General features: G+C 54.4%; 3 protein-coding genes and 1 non-coding gene across 16 annotated transcripts; 3 read left to right on the top strand and 1 right to left on the bottom strand.

The window, feature by feature from the left end:
• Positions 1–981: 981 nt before the first annotated feature.
• Positions 982–6,402, bottom strand: LOC121348829 (C-factor-like). The gene is made up of 6 exons (XM_041458762.1): positions 6,116–6,402; positions 3,821–3,872; positions 2,874–3,064; positions 2,397–2,555; positions 2,015–2,125; positions 982–1,277 (listed from the first exon to the last, which is right to left on the bottom strand). The coding sequence occupies exons 1-6, from the start codon at positions 6,254–6,256 to the stop codon at positions 1,164–1,166; spliced, it is 768 nt and encodes a 255-aa protein (XP_041314696.1). The 5' UTR covers positions 6,257–6,402; the 3' UTR covers positions 982–1,163.
• Positions 3,879–15,513, top strand: LOC121348831 (C-factor-like). Of its 13 annotated transcripts, XM_041458766.1 has the most exons (8): positions 10,986–11,097; positions 11,843–12,039; positions 12,747–13,537; positions 13,898–13,949; positions 14,122–14,309; positions 14,629–14,787; positions 14,900–15,019; positions 15,317–15,513. In XM_041458766.1, exons 3-8 carry the CDS (start codon positions 13,391–13,393, stop codon positions 15,428–15,430), a joined length of 780 nt encoding a protein of 259 aa, XP_041314700.1. In that variant the 5' UTR covers positions 10,986–11,097; positions 11,843–12,039; positions 12,747–13,390; the 3' UTR covers positions 15,431–15,513. The 13 variants fall into 13 exon arrangements, with proteins under 13 accessions (XP_041314704.1, XP_041314701.1, XP_041314702.1 ...); XM_041458770.1 differs by lacking the exons at positions 11,843–12,039; positions 12,747–13,537; positions 13,898–13,949 and adding exons at positions 3,879–5,684; positions 10,649–10,823 and having other exon boundaries at positions 10,923–11,097; XM_041458767.1 differs by lacking the exons at positions 11,843–12,039; positions 12,747–13,537; positions 13,898–13,949 and adding exons at positions 3,879–5,994; positions 10,649–10,823 and having other exon boundaries at positions 10,923–11,097.
• Positions 15,514–17,049: 1,536 nt separating this feature from the next.
• LOC121348830 (C-factor-like) lies at positions 17,050–19,287 on the top strand. Its single transcript, XM_041458763.1, has 6 exons — positions 17,050–17,196; positions 17,553–17,604; positions 17,810–17,997; positions 18,317–18,475; positions 18,833–18,955; positions 19,174–19,287. The coding sequence occupies exons 1-6, from the start codon at positions 17,050–17,052 to the stop codon at positions 19,285–19,287; spliced, it is 783 nt and encodes a 260-aa protein (XP_041314697.1).
• A 2,087-nt stretch (positions 19,288–21,374) lies between these two features.
• TRNAH-GUG lies at positions 21,375–21,446 on the top strand. The gene has a single exon. It is a non-coding gene; the product is annotated as a tRNA-His (tRNA).
• The last annotated feature ends 409 nt before the right edge of the window (positions 21,447–21,855 follow it).

Here is a 21,855-nt window from a genome sequence, read left to right as displayed (position 1 = left end):
GGTGCTCTGCTGGTAGTGCTGGCTCCTGAGGGCCTTGGAAAGCACAGCACAGGCTTGGAAAAGAGCATGTCAACCTGAGCATGGGGAACACAGCTCTTCTGGCAGCCAGGTGTGGCATGGCCTCAAGATTCCCAGGAAAGCTCCTGGTGGCATGCAAGCTCCCACTCCAGAAAGAGGTACACAACCTCAGCAAAGCCCAGACCCAGAGGGACCCAGATGCTTCAGCTGCTCCTCCAGATGAGAAAGAAAAGGTGGTGGCCTCTGAGGGAAGGAGCAGGGGTTTGCCTGTCCTGCAGGCCAGGTTGCTCTGCCCACCAGAGACCAGGCTTGGCTTTCAGGTGTCCTGGCTCATTTTGGCCATGCTCCTTTAAGAGAAGCTTTTTCCAGAAGGGGCAAAGCCCCAACACCACACCAAAATCCATTTATTTGGGGCTGTTTCCACTTCCTGGTCAAATTCCTGCAGTCAAGGGCTGCCCAGCCCACCTTATTAAGGTTCTCAGTTTCTCCATCCCACAGAAGTGCTGTTCCCATGCTGTGATCCCCCATGGGACCAGATTTCCCCCACCCAGGGGTACCAGGCCCAACTGGAGCACCACTGTGGCAAGAGCTGTCTGCCTGGGATTGCAGAACTGGACTGTAGTGCCAGGTCTTCCCATTCCAACCATGAGGCTGCTCCCAAAGACACCATGTCCAGCACAAAGTCATCCCAAGATATCTACGGCAAACACACCATGCTTTGGTGGAAGCATGGCAGAGACCAGGCAGACCTGGGCACACCCTGCAGCCAGGCAGGACAGCAGCTTTGTGTGAGTTACATGTCCCCTTCAGCTCAGGGCAGCTGAAGACAAGGCAGGCAGACTGCTTGGATGACAGGATCATTTAGGCTGGGAAAACACCTCCAAGACCATCAAGTTCAGCCATTAATGCCAGGCTGTTTTTTGCAGGGGCAAGGCAGTCTGAGTGGAGACTCTACAGCTGGGAGAAGGCACAGGTACTAATTGACTTTATTTATTAGCAAGTTGAAGGCAGGGATCACACCCTGCCTACCCACTGGAGTCCCAAGTAGGTCCCTTGCAGACCACAGAGGGCTGAGTACACTGGTGGACCTGTGCAAGCAGGAAGTCCTGTGGAACCATGGAGTTCCTCAGAGGGACAGAGGGCAGTCACCAGGGGATAGCTTTCCCTTCCCAGTTGAGCAGAGTCCCACTGTGTTTCTCAGAAAGGACTGGCAGCACAGACAACAACCCCCGCACACTTGTGTCCACTGTCAGGTCAGCCTGCAAAGGGAAAAATGAGACACCACCATCATTCCAGGCCATCCAGCAGCACCCACTTGGCTCATGTGCAGTGACAGGAAGGCTCCTTCCACCCAGAGTGAGCAGAGAGCCACGGGACCTGGGACAAATCCACTGTGTGGGAGGATGGTTGGGTATCTGCACTGCTGGCTTGGATGGAGGTGGCTTGGGCTGGGAAGCCAGCCACAGGTTTAACCAAACAGGAAGAGATCCCTGCTGCAAGTGAGGTGCTTTGTGCAGCCTTCTCAAAACTCCAGTGCTGCAGGGACCACCCCCACTGCAAAACATGGATCCTGCAGGATGAGTGGAAACCTCATGGACCTGCAGTTCTTCAAGGAATGGGGCACAGGATGGGATGGTGTTGCTCCTCTTCTCACTGCTCTGTTGGATTCAGGTTCTCTGCATATCTTTCAGGCTGCCCAAAGCCCCTTTTTTCCCCCTGAACAAGCAGCCTGATATGTGCCGATGCTATTTCCCAAAAAACCCAGTATCCACATGTTCTGCAGGGGCCCAACACAGACATGGCAACTTGGAGCCCAAGAGACAGCTCATTTTCACATGGATCCTCCCTCCAGAGAGCCATCTTGGCCATTTGGGCCACCTCCTGTGCAGGTTTGTAGCCTTGGGTGCCACCCATGGGTTCCCTGTTGACCTGCTCACCTCCTGTGCAGGTTTGTAGCCTTGGGTGCCACCCTGTTGACCTGCCTGGCAGAACTCACCTGCTGGGTGCCCATGTCTGTTTTCACCCAGCCAGGGTGCAGTGCCACGCACAGGATCCCAGCTTCCTTGTAGGTCAGAGCCTGGCACATGGTCAGCATGTTGAGGGCAGCCTGGGTGAGGAAGCAAGCATCATCCATGGGCAGCAAAAAGCTCCATGAACCAGGTTCCCTTCCCATCACTGCCTCTTGGTTAGGGAGAAAAAGCAATGCCAGGTCTTCAAGAGACAGTGTGTGTCTCCTCTGGGTGGGCATGGAGATGCCCTGAGAGCTTGGGAACTCCCTCCACCTCTCCATCCCAGGTGTTTCCCTGAGATCCAGCCTGGCAAGGGCAGCTCTGACCCCATGGAGCTCAGGAGCCAGGGCAGGTCACGACTCTCCATACCTTGCTGCAGCGGTAGGAGATGACAGGGTGAAAGAAGGAATCAGGTGTTTTCTTGATGGACCCTAAGATGGTGGACATGTTGATGATGGCTGCCTTGCTGCAACTCAGGCCCTTTTCTTTGCTGTCCTGGGCAGCCTTCTTCAGCAGAGGCAGGAAGGCCTGGGGAGAAACAACCTAGTGGGACACCTGTGCCTCAAGCCAGTCCCACTTACAGCAACTGCAACCCAGGGAGGGTGAGGAAGAACAGCAGGATGTCAGGAGAGCCCAGGTGTTGCTGCAGTGGCCCTGCCTGCTCCCAATTAGACTTGCACAATTCAGAGAGGCTGCAGAAGGCTTAGGCTTGAAGAGCAACCCCAGCACTCCCTTGCACAGCCCCGAGAAATTTGGCAAAGCCCTCCAAGATTTCCATCCTGACCATGGACAGCCTGGGACACCCTCAAGCTGGGCCAGATTTCATCCCCAGAGCTCCACCCGTACCTGGGCCATCAGCATTGGCCCCACTGCATTGGTCTTGTACGTCCTGACCATGTCCTCGGCATCGACCGTCTCCAGCGAGGCTGTGGGGGTGTAGATGCCGGCGTTGTTTATCAGCAGGTTCAGCCCCATCCCGTTCAGCTTCCCCTCCACCACCTTCGCTGCATCGGTGATAGCCGAGGGGTTTTCCACATCTGCAGTGGGAGAGAACAGTCTGAGAGCCACGGGGAGAAGAGGGAGGGGAGGACGCGGAGGAAATGTGCGCATTCTGACCCGCGCGGCCCTTCCCTCCGTGGGCAGCAGATGGTGCTGTGAAACCAGCTCCGACTCATCCCATCCTCCCAACACCGCCGCCTCCGCCCGCAGCTGCAGGCTCCCGCCAGGAAAAGCCCACCGAGGGGGCACACCGCTGCCGTGACTCCCGTGCTGCGTCTGTTCCCAGCAGCCACCGCCTCCAAAGTCTACGTCTGAGCAATTTCTGGAGAACCCGGGGCAGCCTCCGGGGGGACAAGTCCCCAGGGGAAATGTGCTGGGACCTGCTGTGGGATAGCTCTGCAAGGTCTTTCTGCTCCTGCTCAAGCTCTGGGCTAATCCTACAGTATTTCCACAGGAGCTGCCTTCCTTCCAGGACCTCTCCTGGTCTTCCCTAGAACTTGGGATCAAGGCAGAGCAAGGATGTGGTCAGTCAGCTGGGGGAGCCAGGGGGCTGCCCAGGATGGGTCTCAAGAACATTCTGGTCCTGTGGCCATGGAGCAAGGAGGCTCTAGGAATGGGGTACTGAGGCTGAGACAGGTCTGGAGAAGCTGAGCTTTTGGCAGCACGACTTGAAGAAGCTCTGAAGATGTGGATCCCTATGTACAGCCTGAAGGGAGAGAGGAAGGGAGGGAGAAATGGGGCACTGCATTGCTGGCAGTCACAAATTTACCAGCTCAGAGGCAGAGCACACGTACCCAGCTTTACAAGAACCAGGTTTGGGTGTTTGGATGCCAGATCTCTCAGCTCCTATAAAAAGAGACAGGGAAACAATCAGCACGAGGCAAAGGCGCTGCCAAGCATCATGCTGGGGTGCCAGCAATGGCCCACCCTGAGGGAAACATCTCCCAGGGGTTACCCAGTGCTTGTGAACAGCTGGGCTGGGGACCAGCCTTGGCTCTCAGGCTTCTCCCAGGCTCCACAAGGCAACGGGCATGCGCTCAGGGCATGACACGGCCACGACTGCAAGATGCTGGGGTCACTTTCCCAAAGGGTCATCCACAGCCCAGCCAGAGCCACAGCAGATGATGGGAGCAAGCTGAGAAGGACCAGTTTACCAGGGAAATTATGTGAACTGGCTGGGGATACAGCCAGAAGTGTCTCCCAGAGGCTGCTGGAAATGAGGTGGAAGAGGAACACCTGTGAGTGCCAATATCAGATTTGGCCTGTGAGGAAATCACACCTGGATAGGTCAGGCCCAGATCTACTCACTCTGGACTTTATCAATGATTAGTGAATGTAACAACTTTGCACATTTTTATTGGTTGTTTTCACCTCATGGGGATATTGGGCGGAGTGAGTTAAAAGCTGAAGTCTCAGGAGGAGGAATGTAAATCATTCAGGTGACCTTACAGCTGGGAATAACTCTTGATAAAGCATGTAAACAGTAGCCAATGATTCACTAGCATGGATCTTAACAGTACCTGTGTCTACTTATCTCTGTATCTCCCTGTACCTTTGCCTGGTGCTGCTTCAGGGATCCCCTGGTTATCAAGATAACAGAAATAAATTTACTCTTTGTGTTTTAGCCATCGATTGTCCTGCCTGCCTGTGCCAACTCACACAGTGGAGGATTCAGAAGCTCTTTTCAGCAAGGAAACTTTCTACTTCACAGTTCCTAGCAGCTCTTTGCTCTGAGTCTCCAACTATGGCAGGCTTCAGAGAGCAGAAACTGAACCACCTTGTTTAATGTGCCCAAATTGATTGCTTTTAGAACTAAAAACCTCTTCCAAACATGCCCACAGGTGAAATACAAATTGGTGGTTTATTTTGAGAAGAACATGGCGCAGGAGATCTGCTGGCACTGGCCATGGTTCACTGTCAGTTATCTCTGGGCTCCCTCACCAGACCCCATCTTCCCTGGGATCACACATTAGCCCTGGGAAATAATGTAAAATCCATTAATTTGTTTGTGGTGGCCAACAGATATTTCTCCTCTCCTGTTTTTCCCAACTGCCTGCCTCAACAGTCTCATACCATCCCAGCAGGAGCCTCCCCCACACCAACACCTGGTCCAGGCACAAAAGAGCAGAAGTGATGTGGCCTCTGCTGTCTATGTCCTGTGGTCACGGACTTCAGCGGTACCCTGACAATACCACTCTCACCCCACCACAGCTGGACAAGGCTTCAGGAAGCACCCCCTGGCTGGGAGAGTTGCATGAGGACCTCCCTGTGGAAAAACTGGCTCCAGTCCAGCCCTGAAAAAAGTCCCTGATCTCATCGCTGCCCTGCAAGAGTCCTGCAAGTTGTGGGGAGGAAGAATGGGGCAAAAGTAAAAGACCTGGCCTGTGTTTCACCCAGACAGCTTGGGCACCAGGCACAGCAGGAGCTGGGCACCCGCGGGTTGGCAGCAGGGTGGGTTCTCACTGCGCCAGGACTACTCATGACGTGGAATAATACACACTTGCAAGAAACAAATCAGCTGGAGCCAGGATCTATCAGAGAGCATGTTTCTCCCTAGTAGTATTTCAGTGGGACACAGCAAGCAGAGGAAGACAAGCTGGATGTAAAGAGAGCTGGAAGAACAGGGAAGCATGGTGATTCCCTGCACAAGCAACTTGTGTGAGTCCCATTTTAGCAAAGCAGAAGGCAGGGACGGGGGGATCCCACAGCTCCACTGGCCACCACTTTTGGAAAGCCCACGTTCTGAACCTCCGGATTTTGCAGAGAGCAGCGTGACACAGCAGAACCGGCCGGAGCAGCACCGCTGCCGCTCGCAGCCCTCAGCGCCGAGGCCGGCCCCGCTCGGCCCGTGCCCGCCGCGCCAGGGCGCAGCCCAGGCACGAGAGGGCGGGTTGGGGCACGGCCCGGAACAGCCCAGCGGCGCGCCCTTAAGGGTGACACGGCCGATTCTTCGCCGGCTGCACCTCAGGTGACTTTCACACCGGGCAGGGCACGGTGCGGACAGCAGAGCCCCGCGACAGCAGCGACTCGTTCAGGCCGGTGACAGCGGCCGAGCGTGTGAGCGCCGCCCCTCCCCGGCCCGCACTGACCTGTGCCCGCGGCCCCTCGGGGTCCCGGCAGGTGGCGAAGATCCAGGCGGGGGGTCGCGGCGAGCCCAGCAGCTGCTTCACCAGCTCCAGGCCGATGCCGCGGTTGGAGCCGGTCAGCAGCACCGTGCGCGCCGCCGCCATCGCCGCCCGCGGCCCGGCCTGGCCCGGCCTGGCGCCGCCTCCCGACCCCGCGGGCCGCACCGGGCAGCCCCGACCCCGCGGGGGAAAGCCTGAGGGGGCGGGATTGTGTCTGTTTGTCCGTGTGTGTCTGTTTGCCTGCCCGCCCAACGTTCAGTGCAAACACAACAAGCGCGTCCCAGCCCTGGAGTGCCCGAGGGGAGGAGCGAGGGGCCTCGGAGCGGGCCGGGGGCGCTGAGGGGACTCTGGGCAAGGGTGGTGGGTGAGGGAGGAAGTTTGCAACAGGTCTGGGGTGGTGTCTGCAGCACCTTTAGCACACTAATCTTCACCATAGATAAGAGTAAAAAAAAAAAACAAAAAAAAAAACAAAAACAAACAAAAAAAACCAACCAACCAAACAAACAAACAAAAAAAAACCAACAAAAAAACAACCCAAACTGAACCCGTTTAGTGTGAGAAAGTACCAGCCCGTTTACTAGCTGTTTTTATTGCCTGCCCTGAAATGCACGTGATTTGCCTCTTTCCGTGACCATCAGATGCAATGAATCTGGTAAACAGATAGATCCACCAAGATGCTCTGAGGCTGTAGCACCCCTCCTACAGAGATGGGCTGAGAGAGTTGTGGTTGTTCAGCCTGGAGATGAGAAGGTTCTGTGGAGCCTTTAGAGGCCCTTCCAGCGCCTCAAGGGACTCAGAGCTGGAGGTGGACTTTGGACAAGGGGGAATGGCTTCAAACTCACAGAGGGCAGGGTTAGATTGGGTATTTGGAAGAAATTCTTCCCTGGGAGAGTGGCGAGGCCCTTCCATAGGTTGCCCAGAGAAGCTGTGGCTGCCCCATCCCTGGAAACGCTCAAGGCCAGGTTGGACAGGGCTTGGAGCAGCCTGCAGGTGTCCCTGCTCATGGCAGAGGGGTTGAATGAGATGGTCTTCATGGTTCCTTACCACCCAAATGCTTCTGTGATTTAGGCACTTTGGGCTTGCAGGTGTTTTGAGGGATGTTTTCTCCTTTTTGTTGCTGAGTATCAGGTGTCTGGTTGAACATCTGCACCAAAGGGTAGTGTATAGTAAAGCAAGGAAAAGGTTTGCTGGCATCTAGGGATGGGAAAACAGGGCTGGAGGGAAAGGGAGAACAGAAAAGAGATAATCAGCTGGAGGACGGTATCTGGAGGGGGTCTGCATTTACCAGCCCTGCTGCCAGCCTGGAGATGGGTGTTATTGTTTTATTTTTAGCTGTTATATGGACAGCCAGATACCCATTAAAATCCCATTACAGTGAGCACACAACTGGGATCTCAACAGTGAAGTAATGACTGAGCAACTCTGATGTATATGAGTTGTTATTTATGTTGCTTATTTTCATCCTTGTTTGACAAATACCACACAAAACATCCCTGATACTGATAAATACATCAGATACTAAATATTTATATCAGTCAGGTGATAGCATCAAGTGATTTGTGCTAACTCTATCCTGCTCCATGGTGGTTCAAGTGCATGGGAGCCTCTGCTCCCCAGTTTACTTCAGGATATTAAAATGCTTTTAGACATTTCTTTTACAGAAGTTGAAATTTAATACAAATAAATGTTTGATTATACTACTAAATACTAGGAAAAAATCTCCTTCCTTTTAGCAGATATTTGGATTAAAGGTCCCATTCTCCTTTTCCTGCCTCCTCCTGTGCTCATGCCATTAATTCAGTGACTTCTCAGCAGAAGTGCTGCTCTGTCTATGGCAAAGTTTAGCAAATAATGACCAAGGGGTACCAACACTCAGGGTGAACCACAGCCAGGGTTTGGCCACCTGTTCCACACAGATCCTGCATGCTGGAGGCAAATTACACCGATGAGCTCTTCCAGAAAAGTGCTTGTTTGAAAAAGCCTTGGAGACAGGAATCCCCAGCGATCTCCTGTGCAGAAACAGTTGAAGTGCAGCCACAGCTGAGGGCAGGAGGAGCCTGTTCTGAATGCTAATGTGAACAGTGAAAGAAAGGCAGCTCCAAGTATCAGTAACTGAGTGCTTTCTGGGCAGGTGTGGGCACTGCTTGACAGCTCTTTTGCCTCTGTTCCCCATGAATGAAATAGAGGATTATCCATTCTTTGAAAACCTTGTTAGTTAAGTGTTGGGAGGCTTCCAGCAGGTAATAATGAAAAATGCAACCAAAAAGAACACTGACAAATAATAATAAAACAAAAAAGCCGCAAGGCTTACCCGAGTGCTCTAGTTTCACTACAACAGGCATTGGGAAACTTGTGCTGCTTGGTAAAGCACGAGTCTGATATTGGTGAATTTTGGAGAATTTGAGGGTATAAATCATAGACTCCTAGAGTGTTTTGGGTTGAATGGAACCTTAAAGATCACCTAGTTCCATTCCCTCTGCCATGGACAGGGACATTTTCCACTAGACCTCCCTAAGAATATGAAGAATTATTTGAGTTCACTTAGCTAAAAATCAAAACTAGTAATTCCTGTTATCAGCTCATTGATGCTGTAATTCGGTTGAAGTTTCTGCACTGTAAAGAACATGTGGGCACATGTCCTTTGCACTGAGCTGATGGATTCATCATAAGTGCTGCTGGATTAAAAAATGCAGCTAGAGGAAGAGGGGGAAATATCTTAATTAAAGAAAAAATGGTAAGTGGGGTTTTTTTCCCCTTCCTTTTTATAAATATGGTTTGAAACCAGAATGAACAACTATGGTAAGTTTAAATTTCTGCTGATAAAATACCAATGCAGCCCATTTTACTCTAGCAGTGTCCACAGCTACTTACAGAACAATATACATTTTTGGTTTCACAGACTGTATTTTTGCTCAGCTGTGTGGGCAGTGGGTCACATCATTTAGGCTGGCATGGCATTGTTGGAGTAGCATGGTGCTCAGCTTTTAACTTCTTCACAGGGAGTAAATTTTCCATAGTCCTTTAAATGCTTTTTAATTTAAAGATTATATTCATTCTTTCCTGCTTAAATGTCTTTCATTAATAAGACTTAATGATTATTTTCAACTGGATTCCTAAATTAACATCTGCGTTATCATGTATCTATTCCTAAACTTTACTGTGTCTCCTTTTCTCACTTCAGTACTTGGATGTCAAACCAAGGCAGTCACAAGCTGATCATTTAGCTTGTGCCCTAGTGTTCCTGAGAGGGAGCATATCTGCCACATGTGACAGCCTGTTCTCAGCCATCCTCATTACTAAATCTAATAGTGGGAAAGAAAATTCGTCTTGTTTGGTGGTTCTGAGGTCCTCTTCATGGCACTGTGCTGAAGCGTGGAGGATAACCCAGCCACCTGTCCTTAGAGGATGGGAGAAAAGAAGGTCAGTGAGGATCTGTGCTGTTCCCATGGGTCCTGGCAAAGCAGTTCTGTCTCTGTGCTGCCAGCCCTGCTGCACCCAGGTAGCTGAGGCATCTTGGCTGCTGTCACGAGGGGAATATCCCCAAAAAGTGTTTCTGAGCCCAGGGTGAGGCCCCAGGCTGGCACAAGGTCAAAACACAGTGGCCCAAGGGAGGTTGCACGGACAGTGTGAGCATTTTAAATCCTCAGTCGTAGAATCACAGAATGGTTTGGGTTGCATGGAACCTTAAAGACCGTCTTGTTCCAACTCCTGCCATGGGCAGGGACACCTTCCACTAGACTAGGTTGCTGAGAGCCCCCCAGCCTGGCCTTGAACATTTCCAGGGATGGGGCAGCCAGTTTGTCTGTGTAATCTCTGCTGGGCCTTCCCATCCTCACAGGGAAGAATTTCTTCCAAACACCCAATCTAACCATGTCCTCTTGTCAGTGTGAAGCCATTCCCCTTGTTCTGTCACTCTATGCCCTTGTCCAAAATGCCTCTCCAGTTCTGATACAATGCAGGTGTAACCTGAATGAGTCTGCTTGGAAAACAGCAAAGCTACGACAAAGGTGCCATGGGAAGTTCACTTGGGAGCTGCAGGTAAGCTCAGGCTCTTGCCCCCAGTCCCTGCATCCTTTCACCATGGGGTGCCACTACTCATAGAATCATATTGTGGAATCACAGAATGGTTTCTCTTGGAAGAGACTTTACACATTACGTAGTTCCAACCCTCCTGCCATGGGTTTCCAACCCTCACCAGATCACTAATCCTCTTCAGCCCAAAAGAAAATTAATCAGGGAGGGTGGGTACTGCCCAGCTTCAGTTACAGTACTGGGTTGGTCTCACCCCACCTCTCCATGGGCAGCTCACTTATCACTATCTATTGATTCTTTAGCAAATTACTAATAGGTGATGACAGACCTGAATGCATTGTGGAGCAATGGACAAAAAAAAAAAAGGATAGAATCGGCCTGATAAATAGCAGCGAGTTTATTTCGTATTTATAGTAGATTAAATGTACTAAAACTAATTGTGCCACACCCCTGTTCCCCTGGCAGGCAGAGAAAAGCATGTTCCTCCATGTTTCTGTCAGAAGCACTGTCATTGTGCAATCACCTCCTTGACTGAGAGCACGCTTGAGCCTCCCGCAACTGAGAGTGGAAGAGGTGTGACTGCCTCTTGGAAAACTGGCTCCAAGTCTTCCCAGTGTGGTGATGTGAAAATAATCCATAGGTAAAATGTGCAGCAGCCTGGGGATTGTGGGAGAAGAGCTACAGTGCCCCTGAGCTTGGTGTTTGTGAGGCTGCACCTTGAATCCTGTGTTCAATTTAGGGCCACTCACAGCAAGAAAGACACAGAGGTGCTGGAGTGTGTCCAGGGAAGAGCAGCGGAGCTGGGGAAGGTCTGAAGCACAAGTCTGATGAGGAGCTGATGGGGAGCTGGGACGGTGCAACCTGGAGAAAAGGAAACTCGGGACCAGGACCATTATCAATCTCTACAACTCCTGGTAATGAGGGTGGAGCCAGGGCAGGTCAGGCTCTGCTCCCAAGGAACAAGTTACAGGATGAAACAGCCTCAGGTTGTGCCAAGGGACGTTTCAATTGGATATTAGGAAAAATTTATTCACAGAAGGGACTTTCAAGCACTGGTACACAGACTGCCCAGGAAAGTGGTGGTGTCACCATCCCAGAAGTGTTTAAAAAATGCATGGTTGTGGCCCTTGGGAACATGGTTTAGTGGTGGAATTGGCATTGTTAGTCTAATTGTTGAAATCAATGATCTTAGAGGCTTTTTCCAACCTAAATTATTCCATAATTCTGAGGACTTTAATGCTCAGCTTAAGATTTAGACCATGCAAGAACATTCCAGACCAAAGGAAGCATCTGAATTCCCTCTTAGGAGCTGGACCAACATCCTTTCCAGAGGCTTGGGGACAGCAGCAACCCTTGTGACAAGACTAGGCTGCAAGGCAGTGAGGCTGGTTTCTTTCTCCTCTGCCTCTTCATGCCAGGCTGGACTTAGACTCCTGGTGAAGTAGTGCTTGTTTAAACTCTAATAATCAATAATGCAGTGTGTGGCCCCAGAGCAAAGTCAACATGACAAAGTTACAGCTCCAAAACAGTGGAAGGCTACACAAATGAGGTGACACAGCAAAAATAGGAGACTTAAAATGTTAATTATTTGTTTTCTGATGCTATCTGCTTCTGAGTCACTGTGGAGGTTTCAAACAGGCTGCTTTATCCTCCACCTAGAGGAAGAAAACTGTGGAAGTCTATTTGGAGGATTTGAGCTCTGGTGTGTCTGTTGGCAAATATAGTTTTGGTCTGTGGTCATTGGAAAGGAAATACTGAAATGATCTATGGAGCCTGAATTCCAGTCCAGCCATGTGGGAGATCCTCAGTGAGAGATCAGACTGAGACACTGAAAGGCCCAAGGCTTTGTACTGCTGGTAAGTGGTAGGAATTCACAAGGGAAAATAAGTGTCTCAACCCAATATGGAAAATTCAAAAAGTAGACAGACATCCAATTAACCAAGGAAACAAAGTGGGAAAAAAAAATTGCATGGAACTTAAGAGGAGGCTCAGTCTTGGCGGAGAGAAGATACAGTATCGGCTCACCATAGAAGCTGCCCGGTGTGCACCTTCCCAAATGGGTTTGGGGATGGTACCCTGTACAGGTGGTCCCAGGTCAGAGCTGGAAAGGACCTGCTTATCTCCCAGTGTCTCCAGCTGAGCCCCAGAACATAGGCTGGAGTGGGCAGGAGGAAATCAGCTGCTGCCAGAGCATGGAGACACACTTGGCATTGCCATTGGGAGGAAGCTGTTCTGGTTAATGCTGCTGCCAAGATATCCTGGGGCAGAAGGTGACATGGGCAGTGTTGTCTCCATTGCTGCCCAGCAGCCTGTGCAATGGCTCTGGGACTCAATGTAGGAGGACAAGGGGTTGGCAAGAGGTTTCTGGGGGTGGGTCTTCACTTACAGTGGGGCAGGAGCACATGGTGTACACACACACCTGATCCAGCCTTGCAATCTTGTAATGCATCACTTGAGGTACTGAACAGCACTGGGCTCCACTGGTGGTACCACAGAGCAGTCAGTGCCTCATGGCAATAGGTGAAGTGGAGAATAGGCTTTGAACAGGGCATTTCCTTTGCAGGTAAATGTCCCAGGTGCCTGAGTCCTCTGTGGCTCTGAACAAAGGGACAGCTCAACATAGGACAGCATCCTAAAGGATGGGGCGGATGACGTGCAGCATGGTGCTGTGCCAGCCATGCAGGTTCCCACCCTTCTGTCAGGAGACCACGCTAGGTTTGCTCTCCCACTCCACAGGTCTTTGGCTCCACACTGAGGAGAGGTTACTGTCTTGGAAGAGGCAGGAGCAAGGCAGAGAACATTTGCTCAGGGTCACCTGAGGCTCAGCTTGGTACAATGTGCAGAGACCATCAAGCCCACAGGATGCTTGTGAACGTGTCAAGCCCACCTGAGCCATGGAGCTTCCCACATCAACCCACATGCTGCTCCTTCCCTCTTCACCCACAACAGCCCACGTGGCTTATGGCATCAGGTTACCCAAGGAATTAATACTTTTCCTGGAAAAAACAAGTAATTTTTGCTGTTAGGTAACTAGGATTGGTCCCCACCCAGAACATATGTCCTGGAGCTCAAAGAGCTGGAGCACTTGCTCCTCCCAGAGAGCAGCCAGCATTAGTGCAAGCTGTGAGTGAGTGGGCTGGGACACACTAAAAGGAAATATTAGAGAGCTGGGTAAACAGTGCAAGCTGGAGTGAGGAGAGAAGCAGCATGGCAGAGCTTTGTGTCGGCTCTGTTCTGGTGACTGGGGCCAACCGTGGCATTGGCCTGGGGCTTGTCCACCATTTCCTGAGGATGCCAAAACCACCTCAGTGGATTTTTGCGACCTGTCGGGACCCCAAGGGGCAGCGAGCACAGGTGAGGCTGGGTGGGAGGCAGTGGCTGTGCTGGGGGATGGCAGCACTCGGTGCCAGGGGGAGATTGGAACAGGGATGGTGCTTGCAAGGGGCTGGAGCTTCAGCTGGGCACCTGGGGCCCAGGGCAGCTGGGCTGAGACAACGTGGGAGCAGCTGTGCATGGAACATGTGGAGGGGACAGGGATACATGGTGTCTGCAGGAGTTGTGGAGTGTTCCCCCTGTATGAGGATCAGGGCAGCTGGAGCAGGGTGCTGGGCACAGATGGAGCTGGAAGGACACAGGCTTTGGCTGGCTTAGCAGGGCGAGCCTTGGCAAAGCTGTTCCAGCCTGTTGGTACCAATGTTGTGACCCCTCTTTCAGGACCTACAGAATTTGGCCTCCAAACATCCCAACCTGGTCATTATTGCTCTTGGTAGGTTCTCTCTCACCCCAGTTCATCTGGTGAATGCTTGGGCACTCATCACAGATCTGGGAGCTCCACATAGGAGGCAGCCATGGGGGGAGGGGGGGGCACTTCCTTTATGGGAAACAGGGGACCCCAAACCACCACAGGGTCACTGAGCTCCAGTGTATTGCCCCTGCAGAAGTTGCCAACCCTGTCAGCATCAAGGCAGCTGCGGCCAAGGTTGGGGAGCACCTGGGGGGCTCTGGGCTCAACCTCCTCATCAACAACGCTGGAATGGTCAAGCCTAAGATGCTTGAGGCTGAAACATTGGAGGACATGACTGATACTTACACCACCAACACGGTTGGACCCATGCTGATGGGCCAGGTGAGTCCCCAGCACTACAGCACAGCTCCAGAGGGATCCCTTCCCATGTCTTCAAACTGGACATTCTAGAGGGAGTGATGGGCCAGTGGGAGGGGCTCCTGTCGGTGCTCTGGTGCCCTGATGGGCTCTCAGTTGATGAGAAGCTCAGGGAGCCATGGGCTGGAGCTCAGGAGCTGGGGCCAGCCCAGCTGGGGCACTGGGAAAGAGGAGGGAGGATGTCACCCCAGTACCGGTGTGAATGTTGCCCACTGTGGAAGGAGCTTCTCCCCTGCCCTGTGCCATGTCCATGTGTGCTTCTGTCCCCTCCGTCTCCTCGCAGGCGTTTCTGCCCTTGCTGAAGAAGGCTGCCCAGGGGAGCCCAGGCTCAGGGCTAAGCTGCAGCAAGGCTGCCATCGTCAACATGTCCAGCATTGGCGGCTCCATCACTTCTTGCTTTGGTTGGGAGATGATGCCAGTTGCCTCGTACCGCTGCAGCAAGGTGCTGTCACACGTGCTGGGAACAAATTCACTTCCCCTGCCCTGCCCACCTGCGGGTCCCCTTGCAGCCCCCCTTCCCCTCCCACCACTGTCCCTGTGTTGTCTCCCCACAGGCTGCTCTGAACATGCTGAGCAAGTGCCAGTCCCTGGCATACAAGGAGCACGGCATCCTCTGCGTCGCTCTCCACCCCGGCTGGGTGCAAACTGACATGGGCAGCTCTGCCGGACACACGGTAGGAATTCCCCTGGGGTGGGTCCATCAGAGCTCTTGTGCTGATTTTGCAAGGGTGGGAGTTGCTATCCTGAGCCCCTGCTCATGACTTCCCTGCCTGCCCAATCCCTGCTGGGGCAGCTCCCCCTGTCCTGGTCCTGGGTGCTGGGTGTCCCCATCCCCTCAGTTCCCTGCTTGGCCCCTCTGTCCTGGTTGTTCAGAGTTTTCAGCTTTCTCCTTGCCCTGGAGTGCCTGGTTCCTCCAGTCCTGGCTGGACCAGGGCCTCAGGCACAGAGCTGTTTCTCCCTGTGTCCCACAGCCCCCTGTGACAGTGGATGACAGCGTGCAAGGGATGCTGAAGGTCCTCTCCTCCCTCTCTGAGAAGGACACCGGCGCCTTCCTGGACTGGGAAGGGAAGGTCGTGCCCTGGTGAGGCATCACATCAGGATCCTGGCAGCCAAGAGGTCCCTTTGGCACTGCTCCCACCTCCCCACATCCTCAATAAACTCCTGCTGAGACCCCCAGCTCTGTTGTGCAGTGCCAGCTCATGGGGTGGCCCTTTCCAGATATCCCACTGTTCCACTGGGGATTGGTGGTGCCCACAGCGGCCCCAACCCATGGCTGTCACTGGCATCCCCATGAGTGACAGCCAGCAGGTCCCATGGCACCGTGACTGCCCTCTGGAGACCTCCCCTCCAGGAGGCACTTGAGGGGAGACTGACTGTGGAGACTGGGTTTGGAGACAGAGCAGAGAGGCATCAGCTGCCAGAGTTTATAGAGGTGGAGGTTGCAGGGAGACCACTGGTCAGTTGGTTAAGGAGACGGAAGTTGCTTCCTAAGCCCTTTTCTTCTTAAAGCTCCACAGCCAAACACCTCATCCCCATGTCCTTGGAAGCCCAGAAGAGGCATAGCCTTGCCAGCATAACGTGGGGAGTGGGTGGGCAGGGGAGGAGACATTTCTCATGCTGGAGAGGAGACAGTTCCTAGGCAGAAAACGTCTGTGGAGATGAGAAATTGGAGGCGGTCCTGGGACAAAGCACATGAACGACCCTCCTGGAAGGCTCAGTCCTGGCTGCTGCTGCCCCAGTCTCTGTGCTTCCACCTGGGAGAAGCAGGCAGGGGGTGGGTGGCTGGGCCAGGGGGTGACCCGTGGGCTCCCTCCCCTCCAGGGGCACTGTGCCTGGGGCAGCATCTCCAGCACCTCCCCTGGCACCTCACCTTGCTGGCCCGGTACGGGTACATGGGGGCCTCTGGCACGTGGAGGCACAGCCCGATGGAGCCCAGTTTGGAGGAGATGTTGATGACAGCAGCCCTGCTGCAGCTCACACCCTCCTTGCCACGGCTGCCTGCTCCAGGAGTGGCAGAAATTCCTGCAGCAAGGACACAGATGCTGCATGAAGATGTGGCAAGCCTGCAGTTTGTGTCTTTGTCTTGCTGGAGTGCAAGGCCAGCAGCTGGTGATGTGCTGGCCATGCAGGTGCTCATCCTTCTGCCAGGAGACTGGATCCTCTGGGTGTGCTTCCCTCCATGGGAGCCTTGTTTCACTTGACAGTCAGGGAACGGGCATTGGCTTGGAGGAGGCCAGCTTAAGACAGAGAGTGTCTGCTCATGGCCATGTGAGGAATGTCCTGGCCCAGGGGACCAGGACAGGGGGATGAAATCAGCCTGTTCCCAGTCTTGTGTGGGTCTGATGCAGAAAGCCCTTCTTGGGAAGGTGTCAAGCCCATGTGAGCCCTGGAGCTTCCCACATCCCTTCCACATGCTGCTCCTTCCTTCCTCATGCACAACATCCTCTCCTGGCTTATGGCACCAGGTTTCCCAAGGACAGTAGAATTTGCCTGAAACCGCCAAGGGTTTTTGCCCTTTGGAAACAAGGACTGGCTCCCAGCTGGGATCAATGGACTGGAGTTTGAAGGGCAGGTGCAGTTGCTCCTCCTGGATCCAAGGATTGGTGTAAACCCTGAGTGGGTGGAGTGTCTGTGGAAAAAGCTAAAAGGAAATATTAGAGAGCAGAGCAAACAGTGCGAGCTGGAGCAGAGGAGGACAAGCAGCATGGCAGGGCTCCACGTCCGCTCCGTTCTGGTGACTGGGGCCAACCGAGGCATCGGCCTGGGATTTGTCCAGCATTTCCTGAAGATGCCAAACCCACCTCAGTGGATCTTTGCAGGCTGTCGGGACCCCAAGGGACAGCGAGCACAGGTGAGGCCGGGCGGGAGGCAGTGGCTGTGCTGGGGGATGGCAGCACTCGGTGCCAGGGGGAGATTGGAACAGGGATGGTGCTTGCAAGGGGCTGGAGCTTCAGCTGGGCACCTGGGGCCCAGGGCAGCTGGGCTGAGACAACGTGGGAGCAGCTGTGCATGGGATGCATGGAGGGAACCCTGATACTTGGGCATGGAGTCCTCCCCATCCATTGGGTTCCAGGCAGCTGGAGCATAGTGCAGGTCCATGGTATTGCAGAGATGGAGCCAGAGCAATGTGGGCTTTGCCTGGGAAAGTCTGAGCCTCTGCACAGCCCCTGCAGCCTCTCCATGCCTACGCTGTGCCCTCTCTTTCAGGAGTTACAGAATTTGGCCTCCAAGCACCCCAACATCATCATCATCCCGCTCGGTAGGTGCCCCGAGGCGCGGGTCCTTTGCCCCAGTTCCTCTGGCGAGTGCCCAGGCTGGGCACACCCTGGGAGCCCCGTGCTGGGAGGGAGCTGTGCCAGTGGGCTGGTGCCTGCAGGGCCATCGGGCACTGCCACCTCTGGGGGAACAGAGGGGACTCCACCATGGGGACACAGGCTCTGACCTCCCCTGTGCTGGCTCTGCAGAAGTCGCCGACCCCGCCAGCATCAAGGCAGCTGCAGCCAAGGTTGGGGAGCACCTGGGGGGCTCTGGGCTCAACCTCCTCATCAACAACGCTGGAATGGCAAGGCCAAAGACCCTTGATAATGAGAATCTGCAGGACATGACTGATACTTACACCACCAACACGGTTGGACCCATGCTGATGGGCCAGGTGAGTCCCCAGCACTACAGCACAGCTCCAGAGGGATCCCTTCCCATGTCTTCAAACTGGACATTCTAGAGGGAGTGATGGGCCAGTGGGAGGGGCTCCTGTCGGTGCTCTGGTGCCCTGATGGGCTCTCAGTTGATGAGAAGCTCAGGGAGCCATGGGCTGGAGCTCAGGAGCTGGGGCCAGCCCAGCTGGGGCACTGGGAAAGAGGAGGGAGGATGTCACCCCAGTACCGGTGTGAATGTTGCCCACTGTGGAAGGAGCTTCTCCCCTGCCCTGTGCCATGTCCATGTGTGCTTCTGTCCCCTCCGTCTCCTCGCAGGCGTTTCTGCCCTTGCTGAAGAAGGCTGCCCAGGGGAGCCCAGGCTCAGGGCTGAGCTGCAGCAAGGCTGCCATCGTCAACATGTCCAGCTATGCAGGCTCCATTGAGGATATGTATGTGTGGGAGTTTGGACAAGTTGTCTCGTACCGCTGCAGCAAGGTACTGCCAGACTTTGCTGGGGGTGAGCCCAGACTTTTTCCCCTCTGAATTATCACACTGCCTTCCAACCTCCCCCTCAGCCTGTGCCCCTCTCTTTGGTGGGACTGAGCTCCTGTCAGTCCCTGGGTGCCCATCACAGCTCAGTTATCTGCCTGGCTCTGGGTCCAACCTCAGAGGGACATGATACGATGGGACTTCATCTAGGCTGGGCATCTGCACAGGGATAGTGAGGGAGCATCGTGTACCCAAGGAAGTGGCCCTCTCTGCCCAATCCCTGCCCCAGCTGTGGGGTCTGCACATGTCCCCTGGCATCGCCCCTTCCCCTTCCATTGCTGTCTCCTTCCTGTCTCCCCACAGGCTGCTCTGAACATGCTGAGCAAGTGCCAGTCCCTGGCATACAAGGAGCACGGCATCCTCTGCGTCGCTCTCCACCCCGGCTGGGTGCAAACTGCCATGGGCGGCGGCGGAGGATCATATAAGGTAAGAGATCTCCTGTCCACAGTCTGGGAGAGCCTCATCGTTTAGGAATGCAGAATTTGCTGAGGTCTCATGCTGGACTCTGTGAGATCTCCTGGGCTGATACCCTGGAGGCATAGGAGGGAGGGAGATGAGTGACTGGGAATGCGTCTTGCTCAGGACAATGATGTGTTTCAGGGTGGATGCCTGAGCACAGAGCTGTTTCTCTCTCTGTCCCACAGCCTCCTCTGACAGTGGATGACAGCGTGCAAGGGATGCTGAAGGTGCTGTCCTCCATCTCTGAGAAGGAGACTGGGGCCTTCCTGGACTGGGAAGGGAAGGTCGTGCCCTGGTGAGATGCTGATTCAGGATTCCGACTGTGAGGACCTTTGCTGCTGCACCATGTTTTACCTGTCCCTTAGTAAACGACTGTCCACAAACAATAAGTAGCATTGTGTGAGCGTCCTTCCCTTGATCTTCTGTTAACTATCACTGAGAATCCTCACTGGTGCTTTGAGAGTTCTTCTCAGTTATTTCCACATATCATTGAGCTGGGTTGGTCTGAGCATTTGTTCTTGTCTAACTGGGGACCTGGACACCATCCTGATAGGAATTTGTCCCTGAGCTTGTCCCAGAGGTCTCCCTCAGAACAGCAGCACCACCTTACGATGACTCAGGCACTCCTCCCAGTGAGTCCTTTCTCGTTTGTCCGTTCAAAGTCCAAGCAGAGCACTTGTTCATCATTAGCTCCTCTACCACATAGGTCAGGAAGACAAAGTCTGACATGATCTTCCTGGCTTGCTTATGCCCTTCTGTGTTCCTCCAGCAGAGATCAAGGTAGTCAAAAACACCCATGAAGACCAGGGCCTCAAATGGGAAATGTGTAAGTGCAGTCCTGAGCCCTCTCAGGGATGGGAACCTATTCTGTGTTCCTGTTAAATCCTGTCTGTGCCTCTCTTCTTGGTGGCTCTGCTCCCTGTTGTGAGCTGGTGTGTGGAAGCAGGATAGGCTCTTGGTGTTGTGTACATTTCCATGGGGCACACGTGGCACTGGAGGCTCCAGTGATGAGCAGAGGTGCCCATGGGTCCTCTGGGACTCACCACGGGGCTGATGGAGGGGGGTGTGGGACCAGATGGGCACATGGGGCCTTGGGGTCCATGGGGACACCGAGGATCCCCCACTGTGTGTCCTGTGGTGCATGGAGGGATGGGGAGGAGGCAGCAGTGGGATGGTTCCCAGCAGGCTGTGGTCTGCCTTGGATGTGGAGCAGGGAGGTCTCAGCCCCACAGAGTCCTTTCTTCACCACCAGCACTGAGCCCAACCTGCACCAGGGCCAGGAACAGCAAATGCAGCTCTGGAGTCTGCAAAGTACAATTCTGAAGGCATGAAACTAGGGAGGAAACACGGAGAAGGATCATGATCAGGCAGGGAGGTGGCAATGGGACCCTGAGGATGATGGGGACCAGGGACATTCTGGATTACCCAGACCTCCCTGACTGTATCCTTCCCACAGCACCACTCAGCTCCCCATGGAGATCATTGTGCCATTTGTTGTATTTTTAACTGAATTCTCTCAAATTTGTTGTATCACACAGGATGCAAAAATTAATTATTTCCTCACCTCTTGTATCACTTACATTTAGCTGAAATTATTATAACCCCGACTTTGCTGTACTATAGGATGATGACCCCACTGCATGAGGCCCCCTCAACAGCGCCGTCCTTTGCAGCAGTCTCGTTCCTGGGTGCCACCCCAGCCCTGCCAGCGCTCTGCACAACTTAGGGCTCCCTTCCACATTGCCAAGGCTCTGAGCAACAGCATCCGAGTCCAGCTGTATCCTCCTTAATTAACCAGGATTTGTTGGCCAGGCTGTGCTGTCCGTGCCAGGGGAGGGGACAGCGCAGGGATGTTCCCGTCGTGGTGCCGGCGGTGGCACACTCGGTGGTGGCACAGCCGGCGGTGGCAGTTCCCAGCGGTGGCAGTCTCCGCGGTGGCACACCCGGCGGTGGCAGTCCCGGCGGTGGCAGTCCCCGCGGTGGAACAGCCGGCGGTGGCACAGCCGGCGGTGGCACAGCCGGCGGTGGCAGTCCCGGCGGTGGCACACTCGGCGGTGGCACAGCCGGCGGTGGCAGTCCCGGCGGTGGCACACCCGGCGGTGGCACAGCCGGCGGTGGCAGTCCCGGCGGTGGCACACCCGGCGGTGGCACAGCCGGCGGTGGCAGTCCCGGCGGTGGCACACCCGGCGGTGGCACAGCCGGCGGTGGCAGTCCCGGCGGTGGCACACCCGGCGGTGGCACAGCCGGCGGTGGCAGTCCCGGCGGTGGCACACCCGGCGGTGGCAGAGCCGGCGGTGGCAGTCCCGGCGGTGGCACACCCGGCGGTGGCAGAGCCGGCGGTGGCAGTCCCGGCGGTGGCACACCCGGCGGTGGCAGGGTCTCTTCTGCTGTGATCGTATAGTGGTCAGTACTCTGCGTTGTGGCCGCAGCAACCTCGGTTCGAATCCGAGTCACAGCAGCTTTTGTCCAGAGCCGGGAGGGAGGCATCCCCGAGGGGGTTGAAAAGATGTCCTGCCCGGGCAGGGGACCACAAGTTTGGGTGGTCCGAAAGTGACCAGACTTACACCGACAGTGATTTCCCGACCTGCAGTCACTGTGCAGGTAGCACCAGTGCGGCTGCAGTGGCACTTCTGGGAAAGCACTTCAGCTTCTCCATTTTCCAGGCAAACGTGAGAATTTAGGGGAATTTGCCCAGCGTTCCACTTCCCCACAGTTTTGCAGAAAGAGGACCAGAAGATGCTGTGGCGTGAGAGGAGGTGGGAGGCAGCAGCTTGCTCAGCTCCTGGCCCCCAGGCCATGAAGGACCTGCCGCAGCAGAAGGAAGATAACCAGATTAAAGTCCTGCTGCTGGCACTCCCTGCTGCAGG

This window comes from Pyrgilauda ruficollis, unplaced genomic scaffold (genome assembly GCF_017590135.1).
Source record: "Pyrgilauda ruficollis isolate IOZ18807 unplaced genomic scaffold, ASM1759013v1 scaffold13, whole genome shotgun sequence".
In the NCBI taxonomy this organism is placed as follows: domain Eukaryota; kingdom Metazoa; phylum Chordata; class Aves; order Passeriformes; family Passeridae; genus Pyrgilauda; species Pyrgilauda ruficollis.
The sequence above is the reverse complement of the archived record's forward strand: the minus strand, read 5'-3'. Positions and strand labels throughout refer to the sequence as shown.